The sequence below is a fragment of the Erithacus rubecula genome (genome assembly GCF_903797595.1).
Source record: "Erithacus rubecula genome assembly, chromosome: Z".
NCBI lineage: Eukaryota > Metazoa > Chordata > Aves > Passeriformes > Muscicapidae > Erithacus > Erithacus rubecula.
In genome coordinates, this window is record NC_136661.1 from 6,985,428 (window position 1) to 7,004,816 (window position 19,389).

The 19,389-nt window shown below is 40.5% G+C and overlaps 1 protein-coding gene across 1 annotated transcript; it reads right to left on the reverse strand.

The window, feature by feature from the left end:
* Nucleotides 1-8,898: 8,898 nt before the first annotated feature.
* On the reverse strand, nt 8,899-15,238 carry KCNV2 (potassium voltage-gated channel modifier subfamily V member 2). Its single transcript, XM_079330572.1, has 2 exons — nt 13,500-15,238; nt 8,899-10,131 (listed from the first exon to the last, which is right to left on the reverse strand). The coding sequence occupies exons 1-2, from the start codon at nt 14,937-14,939 to the stop codon at nt 9,856-9,858; spliced, it is 1,716 nt and encodes a 571-aa protein (XP_079186698.1). The 5' UTR covers nt 14,940-15,238; the 3' UTR covers nt 8,899-9,855.
* Nucleotides 15,239-19,389: the final 4,151 nt, after the last annotated feature.

The window sequence follows — 19,389 nt, forward strand, 5'->3', positions numbered from 1 at the left end:
TTGCTAATCAAAACAATCAAAAAAGAAAACTGTGTTACAGACACTAGTGATCTGCAATTGTCAGTAACTGAGAGATGTGCTTACAAGCAAGAACGCTTAATACCAGGGCCAAGCAGGTCTTATTGGGATTAGCCTTTAAATATTTACACCTACTCATAAACTTAGGTGGAATTAGAGGACAGCACAGTCAGCAAAGTAGCAGTAAATCAACAGATGCAAATAAACAAGCAATGTTAGAAAACATTTTCATAGCTAAAATATTTATGTACTGCCCGAAGTAGCCTAAGTAAACTACAAATTACAACTTGGTTTATGACTTATTTGTTTTTATGAATTCGCCTGTTTGAGTGTTTCGTGGGTTTTTGTGAACTAACAAATATTGCCCCCAGACAGGATCAGTGAAAAGCAAGAGATTATTTATAAAGATGAAACAGCACATTTCACTGCTTTAAACTATTTAGACTTAAACGTCTAAAATGTACTTAAATGTACCTAGAAAATGTACTTAATTCTAGCATCTGATTGGCAATGGCATTAAGTGCTCCTGCTTGTAAACATCCTCTCAGTTACTGAAGATTGGATCTCATTAGTTTCTGTAACGGGATTTTCTTTTGTGACAGTAAAACAGATTGGTTTAATTAGCAGCAGATAATGCATTTAAATTGTAGTGAACTGTTTCTAAAGAAGTCTCAGTTCCTGCCAAAAAGTCAACCTGAATGAAGTATGCAACAGATTTGTGACTGAATAATTAATGTTAAAATAAAACAGGGAGAGGAAAAAGAAGTCTGGTACAACCCTTCTCAATTTTTGGATTATTAAGGGGAACTAATACTTACAATCTGGCACAGACATACTTCCAATCAAGAGGATTAGAGGGAGGAATGAATATAAGTCATAGCTAGAGAAGATGCTAATAAACTGAATAGCAAAAAGCCATGTAAGAATGTGAGTTTACATGAATCTGATCTGATGCTTTGATTGTGTGCTTTAATTACAGTTGTTTTAGCTGGATGTGTACCAGGCGGTTTATTTGCATTTTTGAGTGTGCGTACATCATTTATTTTCAGTTATGTGTAGTAATTTGCAGTGCTAGCTGTTAGTTTTCCTCACCACAAGGTGAGAAATGCTTTTCATTAAGTAGACATCAGTTAAGGTTATGCTATAGTTGCCACTGTTTTCCTACCAGGGATAGAATATAAATTTTAATGTTAAGATGTGTCTTTAATGTCAATTGAAAAATTCTGGAATACCCCAAATGGAAGGTTATGTGGAGTATGAAAGTTGTTTCAATGGCTTAAGTTACTTCAAGGATTTGCCTAGTTTTTCCCAGTGCAGAATCTGATTGGATGAAGTGCCATGTCTGTCCCAGTCTGCCATGGGTCTCTGTGGCTGTGTGAAGGCAGAGAAGTAAATTTTTGAAAAATTCTGAAATGGTGGTTTTCTTCTCAATTTGGGGGTTTTGCTTCTTTTTTTTTTTTTTATTTTTGCCTACTATAGATTATCCAAAGTGCTCAGATTATTGCTAGCATCTCTTAATATAGCTTGTAGTAATTTTTTTATTGCCAAGAAAACAACAGAAGTGCACAGTCTGCAAGTAAGTATTTTTGTCCACTACTTGCTCAGAAGAAAGGCGTTGACAGCAGTTACAGGGCGTCTGTTTTAAACCCATTTTCGCAGGGTGAAATGCCTGTCCCTTGTGACCAGCCAACAACTCTAACCTTGTGTAGCAGAAGTTGGAGGGTGAACCACCATTGTGAGTGCTACGACAGAAGAGGTGGTAATGATTGTTTTATTTTTTGTTCTTAGAGGACAGAAGACCCATTTCCTTGGTATTGATGTATATTACTGTGTAACAGTGTATTTCCCTGGAAACGGGTATGCAGATGGGTGCTGTTGCACCTTAGTAGCTCTTGGATTAAGGTACAGAAGAGTCAGGCTTCTCCTTTGCTGCTGACAACAGGATCTACCAAGAGCATGCAGTGTTTTACTTTCCCACTGATTCCACCAACTTTTGAAACAGAGTCATGCAAGAGTTCATTGCATTAATCAAGACATATTTCCTTCTGATTTCTTGGAAGAAATCTGTACTGCCCATTTAACATTTGGTATTATCAAGTGCAAGATCATTGCCAAAACCCTTCCATTTTGCCTCAGTGCATATCACATTGCTCAGCTGCTTTGTGAAAACACCAGAGTTCATGTGCCCTTAACATTATTCATCCATCACTTTCCTTATTTTCTCCTTGGGGTTTAAAACTATTGTTTTGAGTTGCTCCCTTAGATTCACCATTGTGTAAATTGCACTTTTTTTTTTTTTCTTTTTCTAAGATTTTTTGTTGTTTAAAGACCATTCTATGTTTTTCTGTGTCTTCTTCTAAGATCCTATACTTTTAAAATGTGAAATCTCTTTAGAGATCTATAAATAGTAAATACCTTGTGTTAACCATTAATAAAAGAGGAGCAGGTATTTCTGGAAATTGTCGCTGTCTAAAAACCACTAATTAATTATCATAGCAGGTCCTCCACCTTTTCTCTCATTTCCACAACTCTAAATTTCAGCAGTTCCAGTTTTCCTTGCCATGCTTTGTAAATGTATGCAGAACATCTAACCCATTTTACTGCAGCATCAAAGTAGCCAGTAGGGTGTTACACACTGTTCTGCCTGGAGGGATTGAGGGAAGGGAAAGTCACTGATGGCTGAAAAAGTGGAAAATATGTGAGTTAAACACTATTATTGGTAGTAATTCCTTGCATATGCCCAACTAAACATCATATACCTTTGTGATTTTCCTCTTGCATTATGGAAGTTTTGTCAAGAGATATATTGGCTGAAGTGGATTTAACTATTTTGTCATCTGCTGTCAAGGAATGGTTTTAATTGCTGGATTTATGTATCTTTCAATCAGAATGTGTCTTACAAATGCACTTACACTTTACATAAAGCAAAAATCTACTGATTCTCTGATTTCCACTGTCTTCCCCACAGCTAGTTCTGCCTGCCATTCAAGTATCTTGTTGGTCTGTGCTCTAACTAGAATGTGTATAAATGGATTACATCTTTTATTTGAATTTAAAATCAAAAAATAAAATGAAGGGAGCCTACAGTACCTCTGGGTGTACAGTCATAGACATGCAGGTGCTATAAGCATTGAATTAAAAAGCCATCCTAAAGTTTTTATCTGTTTGCAAAGCAGACACAAATTGATACTTGATGGGAAAGAAGGAAAACTGATCCGAAACAGCCAACCATCACCACCACCACAAAAAAAAAAAAAAAAAAACCCAAAAAAACCAAAAAACAAAAAAAACCCCAACAAACCCCAAAAAAACAAACCAAAAAAACCCGAACAAACCAGGATTTATTATTTTAATGGTAGACTCAATTATAAGCATCTTTGAGAAAACATTTTTCTGGGGGGAAGAGTAGTAAGATAATACGATAATTGGTTCAGTATCTTGTGGTTGTTTAAGTTTCTGCTCCCAAGCTGTGGTGAGAGGAAGAAAATCAGCTGCCACAACACTTGCAGTGAAGTCATCTTCACAGCATGGTGATAGCACCAGTTTTCAAGGCAGTTGTTTTTACATTTGAAATGCTTTCTGAGGCTGTATTACAAATTTATGCCAATTGTTTTTCTGTGTAGGCATAGAAATAAATTTTTATGGGTTTTTGCCTCTGTTTATCTAAACAGGTAAAATATTTAGATTTAGATCCTCTTTCAAATTCTGTATCTTGTGATAGTGGACAGTAAAAAAATAGACTGTACCAATTAAGGATGTGTGAGATACCTGAATTATTTCTGTTCAAATGAATTTTAAATGGTTGAACTTTTGTATTACTGGAAACAGGCCACCCTTAGTGACAAGACCTCAGGCTTTTGGTCCACTGCCTTAGGAAGATGCAAGCACAGCTGGCTAGGTAGCCTGGCTCCAGATATTGTTAAGGAAAAGAAGGGAGGGCTGGCAGCCTGTAACCTCTGAGCGGCAGCAGTGAGCAATGTTCCGTGCCAGGAGCTGTTCTTCCCACAAGGGGTCCCACCCAGCTGCTTTGTCCTGCCCTAAAAAATCCCCCCCATCACAGCAGAAGGTGCTGTGACAACCCGCCTGTGATTTCCTGAATTTTCCTGAGCTTCTGGAACTTACTGGTTTTGGGGGTGTTTTTGCTTCTTTGTTGTGTTGTTCGTAGTTGTATGTTGTTGTTGTTGTCCCTGTCTCCCCCCTCCCCAGCCCCTGCCAAAATTGGTGAAGGAAGAAGTGAGTTTGGTGGCCTGAAGGGCAGTTATTGAGTGGTGGCAAAACACTGGTTTTAAAGTATGGTACTTGCTTATCTGGTTATTAATGATGTCAAATTCTTCTGCTTATAAATCAAGCAAATCCACTTCAGGAATTTGAATGACAGTACAGAGTAATTTTTTAGAGTAGAACTAGACACTGACAAGTTTTATTTTAAAACCTTGATAATCTCTATCTCAAGACTTGTAGAAAGCTTAAATTTTTCTCAGCATATTTCCATTAAATTAACTAAGTACATAAAAAAACTTCTACATTTGACATTTCCCTATTTTAGTCCTAGACAAAGGACTGGATTACTGTTAAAAGGCATGTAATTTTTATACTACTGAACAAAGAGGTAAATGAAAGTTTTGTAATAGTAGATAAGTGTATTTTTGCATGACATAAAAGCAGAATGACCTAAACAGCTGAAACTATATTTTGGAGCTAGGTGATGATTCTTATTTCTTAGTCTTTTGACAGTAATTATATTTGATCAAAAACCTTGAAGCATTTCTAGTTGCTGTTTTTAAAATTTCACTTAGTTTACTTACAATATGTAAAGACTGAATATTGTTATTTGCCTTAGAAACCTGGGAATAGTACCAGATGCCTATTAATCCATCGTGTGCTGTAGCTGCCCCTTCAAGTGCCATCTTTCTGAATGAGAAAAGCCTACTACTCCCACCCATATTTTTTTTTTTAAATCTTTCTTTCTTCCTTTCTTCCTTTCTTCCTTTCTTCCTTTCTTCCTTTCTTCCTTTCTTCCTTCCTTTCTTTCTTTCTTTCTTTCTTTCTTTCTTTCTTTCTTTCTTTCTTTCTTTCTTTCTTTCTTTCTTTCTTTCTTTTTCTTCTTCTTTCTTCTTTTTCTTTCTTCTTTCTTTCTTTCTTTCTTTCTTTCTTTCTTTCTTTCTTTCTCTTTCTTCTCTTTCTCTTTCTTTCTTCTTTCTTTCTTTCTTTCTTTCTTTCTTTCTTTCTTTCTTTCTTTCTTTCTTTCTTTCTTTCTTCTTTCTTTTCTTTCTTTCTTTCTTTCTTTCTTTCTTTCTTTCTTTCTTTCTTTCTTTCTTTCTTTCTTTCTTTCTTTCTTCTTTCTTTCTTTCTTTCTTTCTTTCTTTCTTTCTTTCTTTCTTTCTTTCTTTCTTTCTTTCTTTCTTTCTTTCTTTCTTTCTTTCTTTCTTTCTTTCTTTCTTCTTTCTCTTCCTTTCTTCCTTTCTTTCTCTTTTTTTTTTTTTTTCTTCTTTTTACTATTCTTTTCTTTTTCATCCCTTTTCCCCCCAGTAATTTGCGGGACTAAATTAGTAGAAGAAACAATGGTTGGTTCTCCCAAAATGAAGCCCAGACATCCAGATAAACTGTTTCTTTGTCTTACAGATACACCATGTTTGTAAGTTGGTGGTGAAACATAATGATAGAATGTATTTTCCTTCTCCCTCTGGGTCTCATTAGTATCTGCAATTAGTTAAAACAGAAGACTTTAGCATGGCCATATTTAGAGAGATTTCTAATTTCTCAGTGGTTTGAGAATTCTCCACCCTGTTTCCCCAAAACCTTAGTTATGCCCAATTAGCATCTCATAAAACAAGACTGTCTACTTTAATAGTATTGCCCATCTTTGTTGTGTTTAAGCATGTTTTTCCTTGATGTGTTATTTCAAAACCTTTTGATTGCCGAAGCCCTTTGGAAGGCAAATAACCAAGGCATTCATGACTCTGCTGTGTTGTTTTTGGATGTCATCGTGTCTTCCCCTTGACTGTTTCCTTTGAGTTATTTAGGGACAGTGATGCTGCTGAAAATCTTTGTGGATGTGGCACAATAAATTAACTGAGTCTGCTGAGGGAAACATTTTGTCAAAAAAAAAAAAAAGGCAGAAATGCTTCATCCTCTTTCAAAATCAGCTGATTCAGGTTTGCACAGCCTTCTGCAGGTTCTCAAAGTTTGTTCTGTGGTAATATGAACTTATTCCTTTCTCTGAGCTGGCTGGAGGTCTGCTGTGTCTGGTAGGAGCAGAAGAGAATTTGTGAGAGAATCTTGCTAGTGTCATCTACATGGGTAGTGTAGAAAGTGGTGGTACTGACAGAGCTGTGAGCAATCCAAGCACTGTCTGGCTCCTATAATGGTACCTCAAATTTAGGCATAATCTTTGCTATTGAAATGCTTAGACATACACTTGTCACCCCTAAAATAAGAATAGTTAAGCTAAAGGCTGAAAACTGTGTAAGATAATCCAGAGAAGAAAATGACAAATCCTTGGGGAAAAAACCTACCAAGCACTAACTTCTGATTTTCTGGAAAGTGCTTTCCTCCACTAAGCTCCAATTCATCTCCTCAGTGCAGCAGAGTAGGGATGACAGATAAGGCAGAACAAGAAGCAGAATCTTTTTGTAGCCTTATGCTTAGTGTTGTGTCCTCTGGCCTGCACACATCTAATATGTACCTTGTGCCAGCTCTGGTGCTAGTCAGAGCTCTCAGCACTGAGTTTGGTTGTGAGCCAAGTGAGAATCTATCCCCAGTCCCCCAAAGAGTCACATTTGTGTGCTGAGTCAGTGCACAGACTACTCTGAGGTGTTACCAAAGCTGCCATCTGTGAGGTGGTGGGGCTGGATGAGGGATGAGGGGGCAAAGTACATTGAGAAAAAAGAGAATGGAGCAGCTACTTGGTAAGCTGAGATGCCCAAAGTGTGATGGCCTTGGTGCTCATGGCACCCAAATGAGACTTGGTGGTACTGGTCACAATGTCTTGTGCTTCTGGAGGGACAGAAATCATTCTGTGTCTGGCAGTGTTTTGGCCCATAGCCATTAGCCTGTGAGGTACATGTGGCTGTAGTATGTGGAGACTCTAGATTCCTTCTAAACTAAAGCCTTCAACTAAAGATTGCTTGGGCCAAAGCACACTGGGTTTTTTGGAGGACTTTGCTACTTGGTCAGGGTACTTTGATAGCTCTTTATTGAAGCAGAGTCTGCGACACCCTCCTTTCCACCCAGCTAAGTGCTGGAAACACAGACACTATTATCTTCCTTTTACTGTCACCCTGTGGGCCATTATTGACCTGGTGCAAAGTGGAGCAGATTCAACTAGAGGGATGCAAGAGGCCCTCTTCAAGCTGCATTTGAACAATTAAGGCAGTACTGATTTGTGCATTGTAATCTTACTGAGCAGATAAAGCATTTGCCAAGGACATTCAATTCTGGCTCCTGATTAAAAGACAAGACTCCTTTTCTGCTCATGTTTGGTGTGGAAAATCTATTTCATTACATGTCTTCGAAAATGTCTACCTGAATAGGTCCTGCAGTTGAGGCAAATAGGGTGGAAAACAAGACTAGTGATCTTTGTCAGGTCTGAGGCTGTGACAAAGTCCAGTCAGTTAGTGCTCAGGCTCTGGGTTTCTGTAGGTGGCCAGAAGCTGCTGAGCCTGCCATGCAAGGCTGAGTATCTGTGTCCCATCTGCATGGTCATGCAAGTGTGAATTCCTTCAGCAAAGAAATTGGTTTACAGTGTCCTGTATTTTGGCAGTTTCAGTAATCATCACATTTTAAGACCTCTTAATGGGTCTAACTCAATTTGCATATTGAAAATGAATCATAGTCATGTTTCTACATGCTTGTAACTTGTCACCTCACTGAACTGCAGTCAGAGGTTTCCTGTGGTTCCTGGAAGCTTCTTGCCCTGTTGTTGCTGTGCAGAAGAGCTATGCAAATTCCCTACAGGCAAAGCAAAGCAGCTATTCTTCTCAGTGAGTGCCAGGATTGTGCTGTTGCATTGTGTGCAGTCCAGAACAGCAAACATCTATCACGTTGAACTCCCAGGGCTCAGCTGTGCCTTAAAGACATGGTTTAGCTTTTAACAGAGCTGATCAGCACACAGTGTTCTGACTGTCATTCCTAAAGAACAAAATGACAGATGGGCTTATGATACGTTTGTCTGGAGGTAGAGAATGAGAAGTGCAAGTTGGTTACTAATTACCTTCCCACCACTGAAAGGAGAAATGTCCCCATGCTTGACACAATTCGCATGGATGTGTCAAAATTAATGAAGGTTTTCACCCTTGGCTGTCCCAGAGTGAACTTCACACCACTGTGTCCCATGTGGCCCTTAGATCTTAATGCAGCCGTTTGCATTCATCAGGGCAGCACAGACACAATGTGAGAGTTCAAGAGTTTTGAAATGCATCTCTGCCATCAAGATGCCCTGCAGCAGGAGCACTGCTGAGTAAGAGCCATGGGTCATATCAGTGCACTGTTACTGTTGAACCTTTTCATTATGCTGCTTTTCTTTAAGGTCTTTGCAGCTGATTATCAATAAAATCGTTTTTCTTTCAGATCTGTTTTTCAGATTACTGTTTCTAAATTGGCATGACTGTTGTTATGTAAAAAATATTCCTGATAGTCTCTGAAATAATACATAAAACTGCAATTCCATTTGATTATTGTTGGTTTTATTTGTTATTTATGTGTTTGAATGAGTTTAGACACATGAGAAATCCCCTTCAGCTGTGCAATAAGACACAGTAATCTTAAGACATAAGGTACTCCTGAGGGTGAACTAAGGTGTCAGGATTGTGTCCCTAATGGCTGTATCTACCAGATAATATCAATTATCTTGATTTAAAATTATATTTTAAATTGGTTACAGTTAGATGCTAATAATATCCTTGGTGTGATCTTTTAAGAGTTAGTACCCATTACTCAAAGGAATCATATTTCCTTTGATTATTTTTTAAATACTTCTTTAATACTTATGTTCTTTGACAGGTCTATTATTCTAACAATCCAATAAGTAGATACATTAAATACTGCAAATTAAATTATCACTTAATCCTATACCTAAAAAGGATTTGGTTTGGAAATGTTTTCAGATTTGATCAATGAGATTTATCAACTCAGACTCCAGAATTCTTCACTACTTCTTGTCATACTGAAATATGACTATAGAGGTGGGGGGATGGGAAATGCTAAAAGCAGTGCATTACTTGACTAGGCTTGAAGATAGGAGGGCTCATTTGCAGGACTGCATTTGAAAAATAAAATTGGAACAATGAAGCATAGCTATCTGGCCATAGAAACAGAGGCTGATATTTTAAGAAGTGTAGCTGCTGCTAGTATTTAGGTAAGTGCTTGAAGTCATTTTCCTCTAATTGAAAACTGATGCAAAACTCATTTAAGTGATGCAGTCAGTATATTGGGTATTCTATTTGTTTAACTTTTGATACTGCCTTGACAGAGTTAAGGTGGCTGACCCTTAATGACAGCAATTTGTTTTCAGTTTATACAATTATGTTGGGTCTTTATTGTCAGTCTAATCAGTAGCAGGGAGTTTGATCTTCCTGTGGGACTTATTCAGAGTGTTTAATCTGAAGGAAGTAATTTCAGAGAGTTGATGAGCACTTTGGTGCTGCTCACAGGGTATCAGAGTTTAAAAAAATCTGTTGTTTTAATCTGAGCCTTTTTAGTTTTAAAAACAACCCTCTTCAAAACAGATTTCACCATCTACTTTTGCTGCTTTTGGCCCTTTTTGTTTATCTTTTGGCTGATTTACTTTTCCTCTTTCTCCTCCAGCTTCTTGGTTTCTCCCCAGTATCCAAAGCTCTATCATTGCTGTGACAGAGGGTGGGATGTGCCCTCTCCACAGCACTCAGATATTTTCCTCATGGCTCTCCGTGTGAAGTCGACCTTCCCTCTTTCTTTCTTGAGAGCTGTGTACTCGTAGGCCTTCAGCTTGCTGTAATAGTCTGAGAATTTATTGTAGAGGATGGAGATGGGCATGCCATTCAGGATTATTCCAAAAGCAATGCAGAGGAAAGCAAACAGGCGTCCAAGGTGAGTTTCTGGACACATATCTCCATATCCCACTGTAGAGATGCTGACCTACAGGTAAACCAATATGCAACTTATTAGAGAAGAGATACATAGACAGATATGTTCACTGATCAGGGACAATGATAAAGTTAGCTCTTTTGTACTTCGCATTGTAAGTCTGAAAAAATACTCTCTGCTGGGGTTTATTTTGGGGGGAGGGGATGGTTTTTGAGGGGTTGTTTTTTGTTTGTTAGTTTGTTTGCAGGGTTTTGTTGTGTATATTAGCTATCTTATGCAAAATATCCCTAATAAAAATTAAAATTAAAATTAAAAAATTCCCTCTCATGAAGTAAAGAAAGACAATGATTTGATGCTGTCCAGGAGGATTTTTAGATTTTTACCCTGCGGAGGGAATTCCCGGCCAATTTCCACAACAGCCTGTCCAGAAGGTGAGTTTGCTTGGCTGTAGGGAGAGGAGAGATGTGACTCCCTGGCCATGCAAATCCACTGATAGCTACAACCCTGCTCCCTCATCATGTCACTTGGAACAGATGTCCTGTGTCTAAATCCACTGTGCTGATAAAGCCCTGTATTTGGGACTTATTCTGTGGGCTGTATATTGAGCTTTGCCCTTATTTGTCATATATATGTTAGGAACTAGTGAAAAAAACATGAAAACCTTCGATTAATTATGAAATGATTTTTCCTATTTGCAATACAGAAAGAAGTGATGCAGGACTTCCAAGTTTCTAGATAAAATCTCCTTCAATAATTACATACCTACAAGGAACTGTGGCCTGGAAGTTTTTGCTTGCAGTGTATGGTTGCAACATGTATAGTTATAGCTTTAAAAAAGTACACAGCTGGGTAATTTTTGCTGAATTTACTTATGAAGAAGAATTTAGGGGTTGTTAAAAATGTTTGAGCTTTGGTTATTGTATTTGGTTTCTTCTGAATTTGCTTTTTTACAAATGATGATGTTTAGTATATTTGTTTTATATAAATCTGAACACTTTGCCAGCTCTTTGTGCATATACCTTCACATTTTTCTTCTCAGCCAGTATAATTTTCTCTTTTTAGAGGGAACTGTGTTATGGGTCCAGTGCTGCACCAACTACTGAAATACTTTCATTGTAAAATTCAGATAAAAAATGAATCGACGATTGTGGAGATGCTATATTTGAAAGATATACTCTCAAAAGTCAACATAAGATAACTTCTAATTTGTTTAGTTTCACTGTACACGTCTTAATGTGTTATAATTTTTACACTTAGTAAATATAGCTTACGTTCTTTTTCTGGCAGCTAAAACTTGCATGTTTCTGTCACCTCTCACTTTCTAGTCTGTGCAAGGCATCTTTTTCAGTCAGTGAATTTTATTTAATTTTTTTGCAGTGTCTCAACACTCTCTGTGTATCTGTTAAACAGTAATCTAAAACTCTGTCAAAAAAAAAAGCCACATACATGTAATACCCTTGTGGCTTTAGCATGGAAATAAGTCTTCAGAAGGTCACTGTGTAGAGTTTGCCACCCTCTAAAATGGTAAATAGAATGATATTTTAAATGAAGAAAGCATTAGAGTACATGAGACAACACTGGGTGAGCACAATTTTAGGATGCACCTGGTGCTTCCTGTGGAATAAAAAGGATTAGTGATTCAGTTTAATGGAAATTAAGTCACTGGATTTGAATGATAATACAGGATAAATATCTCCAAAAATAAATACTGAGATGAAGGCAAGATGTTCCAGCCAGGACAAAAACATTATCCTGTGGTAAGGTTCTGTACTACTGGCATAGTCCTATACATATTGTCTGTAACAATTTAGGAGGGATGCTTCTTCTGGTAAATGGATGGTTAATACTGTTAGATTTTTATAAAATTTGAATGGTCTAGCTATTTTAATTTAGAGTCTTAAAGAACAAATAGGCTTTCCAAAAGTGTTTTATGCTTTGGAATTGCAGTATGCAGTATACAGCTTCTGCTTTGAAGACAATCCAAAATTGCCCGTTTTGAAGACAGCTAGAATTGCTCAGCTAAATAGGTCTTTTTCACCAGGCCATGTAAGTTTATTAGGAATATCCAAATGATTTTGATGTCAACAGTTAGCAAAAATGAGCCCTGAAGACTTTGCATATAACCTGAATGTTCAGAAAACAAAACACATTTTAGCAATTTCTGAATCACCAGTGTTTTCATAGCCTTTGTATATCACTTAGTTTGTGAAGATCACATTATAGGACCCTTTCCTATATTCACTGATTTTTCCATCCTTACATGGCCCACCTTAAAGGATATTCAGCCCAGTTACACATTTGCATGTGTGCATATAAATGTGTGCATCTATGCTTGTCTGTAAGGCATTTTTTCTGCCATATGCTGAATCACTGCAAATGTGTGGTAAACCATCACATCTCATTGTCCATGGCTAAACCAGAAGTGCAGACCTTGGGCTCCAGGACAGCTGGCCAGGAGAAGTGACTTTGAATGGGTTTGGGTTACTATGCAGTGGACCCCATATGCATCTTTGTGCATCCAGTGTCTGTGCTGATCATCCAGCATGAGATATTCTAACTCCTATCCAGTCTATTTGCATGGGCTTCTTTCTCTGGGGAAGTGGCTGGGACAGAGCCAGACCCATAGTCTTGCCCAGGGGTCAGAAGTGCTCCTGGACCCCCACATAAAAATGGACTGTGCAGGCTGGCATCAGCTGCTGCAAAACAAAATGTGTGACAAGAGCCTAGAACAAGCCTTAGGGTTATGGTTGGCCAAGATGTGGGTCCTGTGCCTTCCCTTGGCATTGACAATGTCTAGCTACCCACTGGTTTTGTCTAGGATGCTGTAAATACACACATCTTCTGCAGCACAGCAGAATGCAATCTCTTGTGTAAAACAAGAGATTCTGGATTTTTAACAGCCGGAGTTCTGGGACAGCTTTCACTTTTAAAGTTTGAGTGATCTGACTGTAGTTAATAAACCGTGTCTTACCATCTTGCAGTATTCTGATGGGTCACAGAAGATCTGTGCATAGAATAAGAATGAAAACCCTGTAACTAGATAGCCTAATGCTGGCAGATTTTTCCCTATTGTTTTGGCAACAGTGACAACAGCAGTAAATTGGGAAACGCTTTTTTATCCTATGCATCTGCCTTCTTCTTTAAAAATGAAAATACTGTCTGCATTTGGAGATGTGGGAATTTCAAGCCCGCCTGCCTGATTAAGCCTTGATTTAAGCTTACAGAGAGGTGAATGAGTGCATGTGCGTGCGTGTGTGTGTGTGTGCGTGCACATATGTCCTGTAAGCTCAGAATTCACAGCAGATGTTCGCTGATCTGAGCCTGTTGTTTTCAAGTCTGTCAGCAACTCCAGCAAGGAAGGGGAGGGGAAGGAAGGGAGGGTCTCTGGCTACCCAGCAAGGTAAGATGTGTTTACTTACGGCAGCCCACCACCAAGCATGGGGAATGCTGGTGAAGTTGGTACTGGAGACATCGTGCTCCACTGTGTAGACCATGGCAGAGAAGGCAAAGATGCCCATAGCAATGAAGAGCAAGAGGCAGCCCACCTGCTGGTAGCACTGGCGCAAGGTAAAGCCAAAGGCACGCAGCCCTGTGGAGTGACGGGCCAGCTTGAGGATGCGGAAGATGCGCATGAGGCGCATGATGCGAAGCACTTGTCCTACCTTGCTCACCCGTCCCACCTTCTCAATATCGTGCTCATGTTGGGAGCCCCGGCCCCGGGGCTGGTCGTCGTCAGTAAAACATTCGAGCAGCAGCTGCAGATAGAGGGGCAGGATGGCAATGAGGTCTACTGCATTGAGGGCACTGCTGGCAAAGCGGCGCAGGTCTGGGGTAGAGACCAAGCGCAGCAGGTACTCCAGTGTGAAGAAAGCAATGCACAAGGTCTCGACATGCTCCAAGACAGGCCGGCTATCCCCACTCTTCCAGTCTACCTGGTGCATCTCCTCTACTGTGTTGAGTGCCAGGGCCACCACAGAGATGAGCACGAAGAAGCTGGAGGCCACTGCCATCACTTTGGCGGTGACAGAGGAGAAGGGTTTCTCCATGAGGTTCCAGAGGCGCCAGCGCTGGGGACCGTAGTAGCGCATGTGGTGGAAGAGCTGCTCGTTCTCCTCAGCCTCTGCCTGGGAGCGCAGCTCCCGCTGGACCTTCAGCTGCTCGCTCAGCTCGTCGCGGCGCTCCTCGAAGCAGATGCGGCAGCAGCGCGGTGTGTATTTGAGACGCACGCCCCAGTAGCTCAGCTCCTCCAGGAAGCTGCGGGGGCACAGCTCGTCCCTCACCCGCAGCACCCCCGAGGCGTAGAAGTTGTACACCAGCTGGAAGACAGCTGGGTCCCGGTCGAAGAAGTACTCATCCACCTGGGCAGCGTAGTCATCGCACAGCCCCAGCTGGCAACGACGGTCAGTGGAGGTGGCCAGGCGGCCCAGGCGGGTCTTGGGATAGGTGGCCACTGCCTGGTAGGTGAGGCGGTAGCTTTGGCCACCAACATTGATGTTCAGCACAGAGGGAGCAGATGCTGTGGCAGGGGATCTAGGGGAAAGAGCAGGGGAACAAGGGATAAATGATGAGGCCTTGCCTTCTCCTCTAAATGCATCTTCATGTGGCCATTTTTCCTGTTCTTTCTCTTCATCTTCCTCATCTTCATCATCCACGTAATAGTTGTAATTCCCCTCAGGTCCTAGTAGCAGTAGGGGCTGGGCATTCGAGGGAGTGGTGGCAGAGGAACCACTCTGTTTGTCTACATGAATGACTTCCTTTTCCTTCCCCTTGCTGGGCTGCAGGAGGATGTTTGGTGCTTCCATCTCTCTGCCTTTATGTTTTAGGAAAGGAAACTCTTGCTGCCTGTTAAACTGCAACATAATATTACTCCTTACTCTTCTGCCCTCTTTTCATTCACCCGATCCAGCAGTTAACACCAGTCCTTTTCACCACTGCAGAAACTGACAATCTGCTTTTCTTCTCTCTTTATCTCAGAAGTATCATGTGCAGCAGTGGTTCTGCATATTTCTCCTGGCCAGCCACCACTCCAGTTGTTGTGAAAGCTCCGTGTGGGATATAGACACATGAAGACTGCTGTTGACCGTTTTAATCTTGCTGACAGCAAAGATCTGAGTGCTTAGAGGAGGGGATTTAAAGGCTATTATCCTGTTCAAGCCTCGTTTCCCTTAGGCTGTGACGTGAATGATTATGGATCCATAAAACTATGAAAAATCAGTAGGGGGGGAAATCTCCTAAAGTTTTATTGCTAATAAAACCCATACATTTTCCTATTTCAAGTATATATGGATTAAAAATAATCTCAAATAAAAATGTATGAGGGGCAGAGAGAAAGAGAGCATTACAAATTTCTTTCATCCTCATGAGCATAGCATGGCTTGGTTTTCTTTAAAGAAAACAATTAATAATTTATATGCAGATATAGGGGAGGAACTCACTGGAGTAGCTCTTAAAATGTTTCTGAAAGGTGAGCAAAATGAAGCAATTTCATTTTATTCACAGTTATAATACCTCCATTTGGTTAAGAGTTAAGGAATATTTCAGTCTGTGCCTAAAGTTTTGGATGTACTCTGGAAGTGCAGGTCTAATGCACACTGGAAGCAAAGGACAGTGGTGTGAAGGGGTTTCCAGATTCAAACTCTCCATGAGCTCCTGAGAAACAGCATAAACCCACTCTTGTTTCTTTTGCAGATAGTGTTGGAGTAGTGTAAAGCTGTAGTGGGTAACTAACAGGACAGAGAAATCTCTTTGTTTGGATGGAGGTTTCATCTTCACCAGGGATTCTTGTCACAATGAGCATCCCAAAAAACAGGTTACTTCCCTTTGTCACTGAGAGCACTTCAGCTAAGCTGCTGCTCCTGTAAAGCGGGGGATGCACACAATAAAATTCTGGTCCTTGTGCATGCTCTTAGCACCTGACTTGTGGCTCCTAAGCAGCAGCTTGTTATTCCACTTGTATGCAGGCTGGTGCAGGAAGAGACAAGGCACTGGAAAACTACTAGCTTTGGCAACACCATTGCTGGTCTGGAAGGCTTCCCACCTGCAGTTCTGTAGCCTGCCTTCTGCTCACAGCTCTTTTTCACACAGGCTGCTGGTACAGTGGATCCCAGAGCACTGCCGCAGTATTTTCACTTTACTGTCCCCAAACTCCTGTTCTTCTGCATTGGTCTCGTGTTCTTGCATCTACAGACCCCGATATTGTTGTTTTGGTGGTGTCCTGTATGAAGCAATTGCTGATGTTATGAGAATCCCTCCTTCTTTTTTCCTATTTCCTTACCTCCTGTTGTAGCTTTTGCATTTATTTTTATTAGTTCTTGACAAAATGGAAGATGCCATAGCTCAGCATTTTGCAATACTTTTGGCCTCAGTCTGTATTCTAGTGAGTGGATCACACTAAACTGTTCAAGGTTTCTGTGAGTCACACTATTTAAGGTGCCTGAATTATTTGTAATTCATATATAACTCTGCTTAAAAGTGAATTGGTCTCTCCTGCCAGTTCTCTTTCTTGCTGCAAAAGAGGCAAGGCCCCTACTAATAGGGATCGTCAGTACCTCTTTAGAGATACCAACCTGGTTTGCAGTTTGCTTTGAGCATTAAACCATTCCATGGTGAGTCCTTTGTATGGCAACCTTAATACAAATTCATGCCAAGTTTCAAGGCTTTTTCTTTCTCCTAAGAAAACTATTTCGGATGCCAGAAAAAGGTAGTTCACAATGCCATCATTTTAGTGCTGAAATTCTTGAATATTTCTTAATCAAGATCCAGGGTAGACTATAATCATATTCCTCATGCCATTCTCTGCTGTAGCAATTAATTTTGCTTTATGTCAGGCCCCCTGGCCTCTTCTGGTAGATATCCAGTAATGGTTTATTGCTCACTATTCAAGAGATCATTTCTTACACCATATTGCAGCAGCAGGAGCTTCCACAGGGTGAACTTCATGACTGTCAGGCACCAGCTCCTCATGGACATCCTTACTAAGCAAAGCAAGGATGATCATTAGCTTTGTTCTGAACAGACTAATCTCTTTGACCTAAATATTCTTGGGAATAGAGCTCTGGGGCACCTAAGCACTCCACTCTGCTCAAACTCGCCTCTGACAAAATAGCTAAAACAAATAATTTCATATATGTTTTTTATTTTCTGGTGGTAGTTGATTCTGAGACACTAGATTCTCAGCACAGATACATAAGAAGAAGAAGTGACTAGAAAGGAACCACTTTTCCCCCTTACCTATTATTCAATGTGCTGGTTTTCTTCATAAATGTCATTAGTAATAATTGCATGTCTTTTTGTATGGGGAAGAGACTATGGGCTGCTTAAAGAACTAGTTAGGAAGTCTCTTGGGGAACCTTTTTTTAAAGTTTTTTTGAGTTACATGCTTGTCCCTTCTCAAGAGCTCTCTTTTAAGAGTGCAGAAGCAGTCAAACACAACATGTTGAAAGCCAAGGCAATGGGGCAGAAGGTTGGCTTGGCTGAGCAGTGTGTTCAGATGGAGAAAGAAGGCATAGGGATATTGGAAGCAAGCTGACATGGGAGGATTACAGAGATGCTGCTCATCTCTGTGGAGAGAAAATTTGGGTGACCAAAACTCAGATAGAATTCAAGCTGTCCAGGACAAGCTGTGAAGTAAATAAAAATGGGTTTTTTGGGTTTTTACATGTTAACAGCAAAAAAAGGATCAGATATAACATTGGTCCTCTGCGAATAAAATTGCAGACACAGCAGAATATGATGCCACCTTTGCCATCTGTTTTCAAGACCAATGATGAACTGGGATCCTTGGAGGCTGTTGTTGGAAGGCTGTCACTTGGGGAATGATAGATTCCCAGGCAATCCTGAAGTTGAGACTTGCTGTTTCAGTTGAACGCATACACAGGTGTATGAGGCTGGATAGGATTCTTTCCATGGAAGAACTGGCTGTTGTACTTGGAAGAACCTCTCTCCATTATATTTCATTTGTCTTGTGAATCTGGAGATGTTCCAATCAACAGAAACCTGGAAATTTGTCCCAGTTCTCAAGAAGGGTAAAAAAGAAAATTCTTTAAGTTATAGGCCTGACATTTTCACTGCAGCACGTGGTAAAATTATAGGGAAGGTTTTTCTGGGAGTTACTAAAAAATGTTTGAGAGACAATGCAGTCATTGGTTACAGCCAGCACAGGTTCACAAGGGAAATGTTCTATTTGACCAATTTAATTTTATTTTATGTCAAAGTAACCCATCTAGGTGACCAATGGAAGCTGCTAGATGTGGACTGTTCTTTGTTTTAGAAGAGCTTTTTGGTACTGTCTACCACAGTATCCTGCTGGATAAACTGCCTGGCACACAACTGGTTGAGTCCATAATGGGATGTGTGAGCAACTGGCAAATGAGTCAGGCTCAAAGGGTTTTGGTAAATGTTGTAATTTTGGTTGTAATTACTGTGTTGGGACAAAGCAGTCAGTAGCCATGTTGCTTGAATTCATAATGTCTCTTGGGGTGGAGGCCTTCATATGTCTTTGGTCCCTAGGTTTTTTGGGCTTGTAATTCTTTTATTGTCCTAGCCTGCTGGTTTAGGGCAAAGCTCTCAGAGAAGAGCCCTCTCCTGCTGTCCACCACAGCAACACAGCCCAGGGGATGAAGCAATGGAATTCCTATCTCTATGTTTTGAAAACAACTGCCTCAGACATTTCACCACTTCTTTCCTCCCTTCACTCTCAAATCCAACCTTAAAGGTACAAAACTTACTTCTGGGTTAGACAGACAAATGGGGTTACAATTCAACATCACAAAGTCACCCCAGGACTCCTGGTCATTGCTTTCTCTATTTCTGCTTGTTGGGTTTTCTTTTTCCCTCACTTACCAACCCTGCTGCTGCAGCCAGCCAGCTAGTGCTTAGAAAAGTTGGATACGTGGGAAGAGAGGGTAACTGAGGGGAGGGATAATCAGTGTCATCTAGTCGACCTCTTCCTGCTTCCAGGTGAGAGCTCACGTGCCTGTGCAATGCGTTCATGGAGAGTGTTGCCTTCATCTGGAAAGGAAAGAGCACAGGATGCCAGCTACAGGCAGACAGGAGGCAGAGGGGCAGGCTGGGGTTGTCGTCTCCTCGCCTGAGCATTCAGGCTGTGTCATCCAGGGCAGCAGCAGTGATGTATGTCCAAGAGATGTACCAGCTGTCTGCAGCAGCATGCCTGAATCCAGAAACCCGGACAACTGACATGCACTCCCACTGCTGTTGTGTATCAGTGTGTCCTTGTTGGTATCTCTACCTTGGCCACTTTTCTTTCCCAGTGAACTTCTACTTATTGTTGTAAGTTGCAGTTTTTTTCAA

What these genes read in the sequence shown, in the direction of transcription:
- KCNV2 (XM_079330572.1), bottom strand. Translation starts at nt 14,939, where the DNA reads ATGTTGCAGTTTAACAGGCAGCAAGAGTTTCCTTTCCTAAAACATAAA. An exon ending in ATGCTTGGTGGTGGGCTGCC is followed by an intron (nt 10,132 to 13,499) that starts GTAAGTAAACAC and finishes GTTTACCTGTAG; the next exon opens with GTCAGCATCTCTACAGTGGG.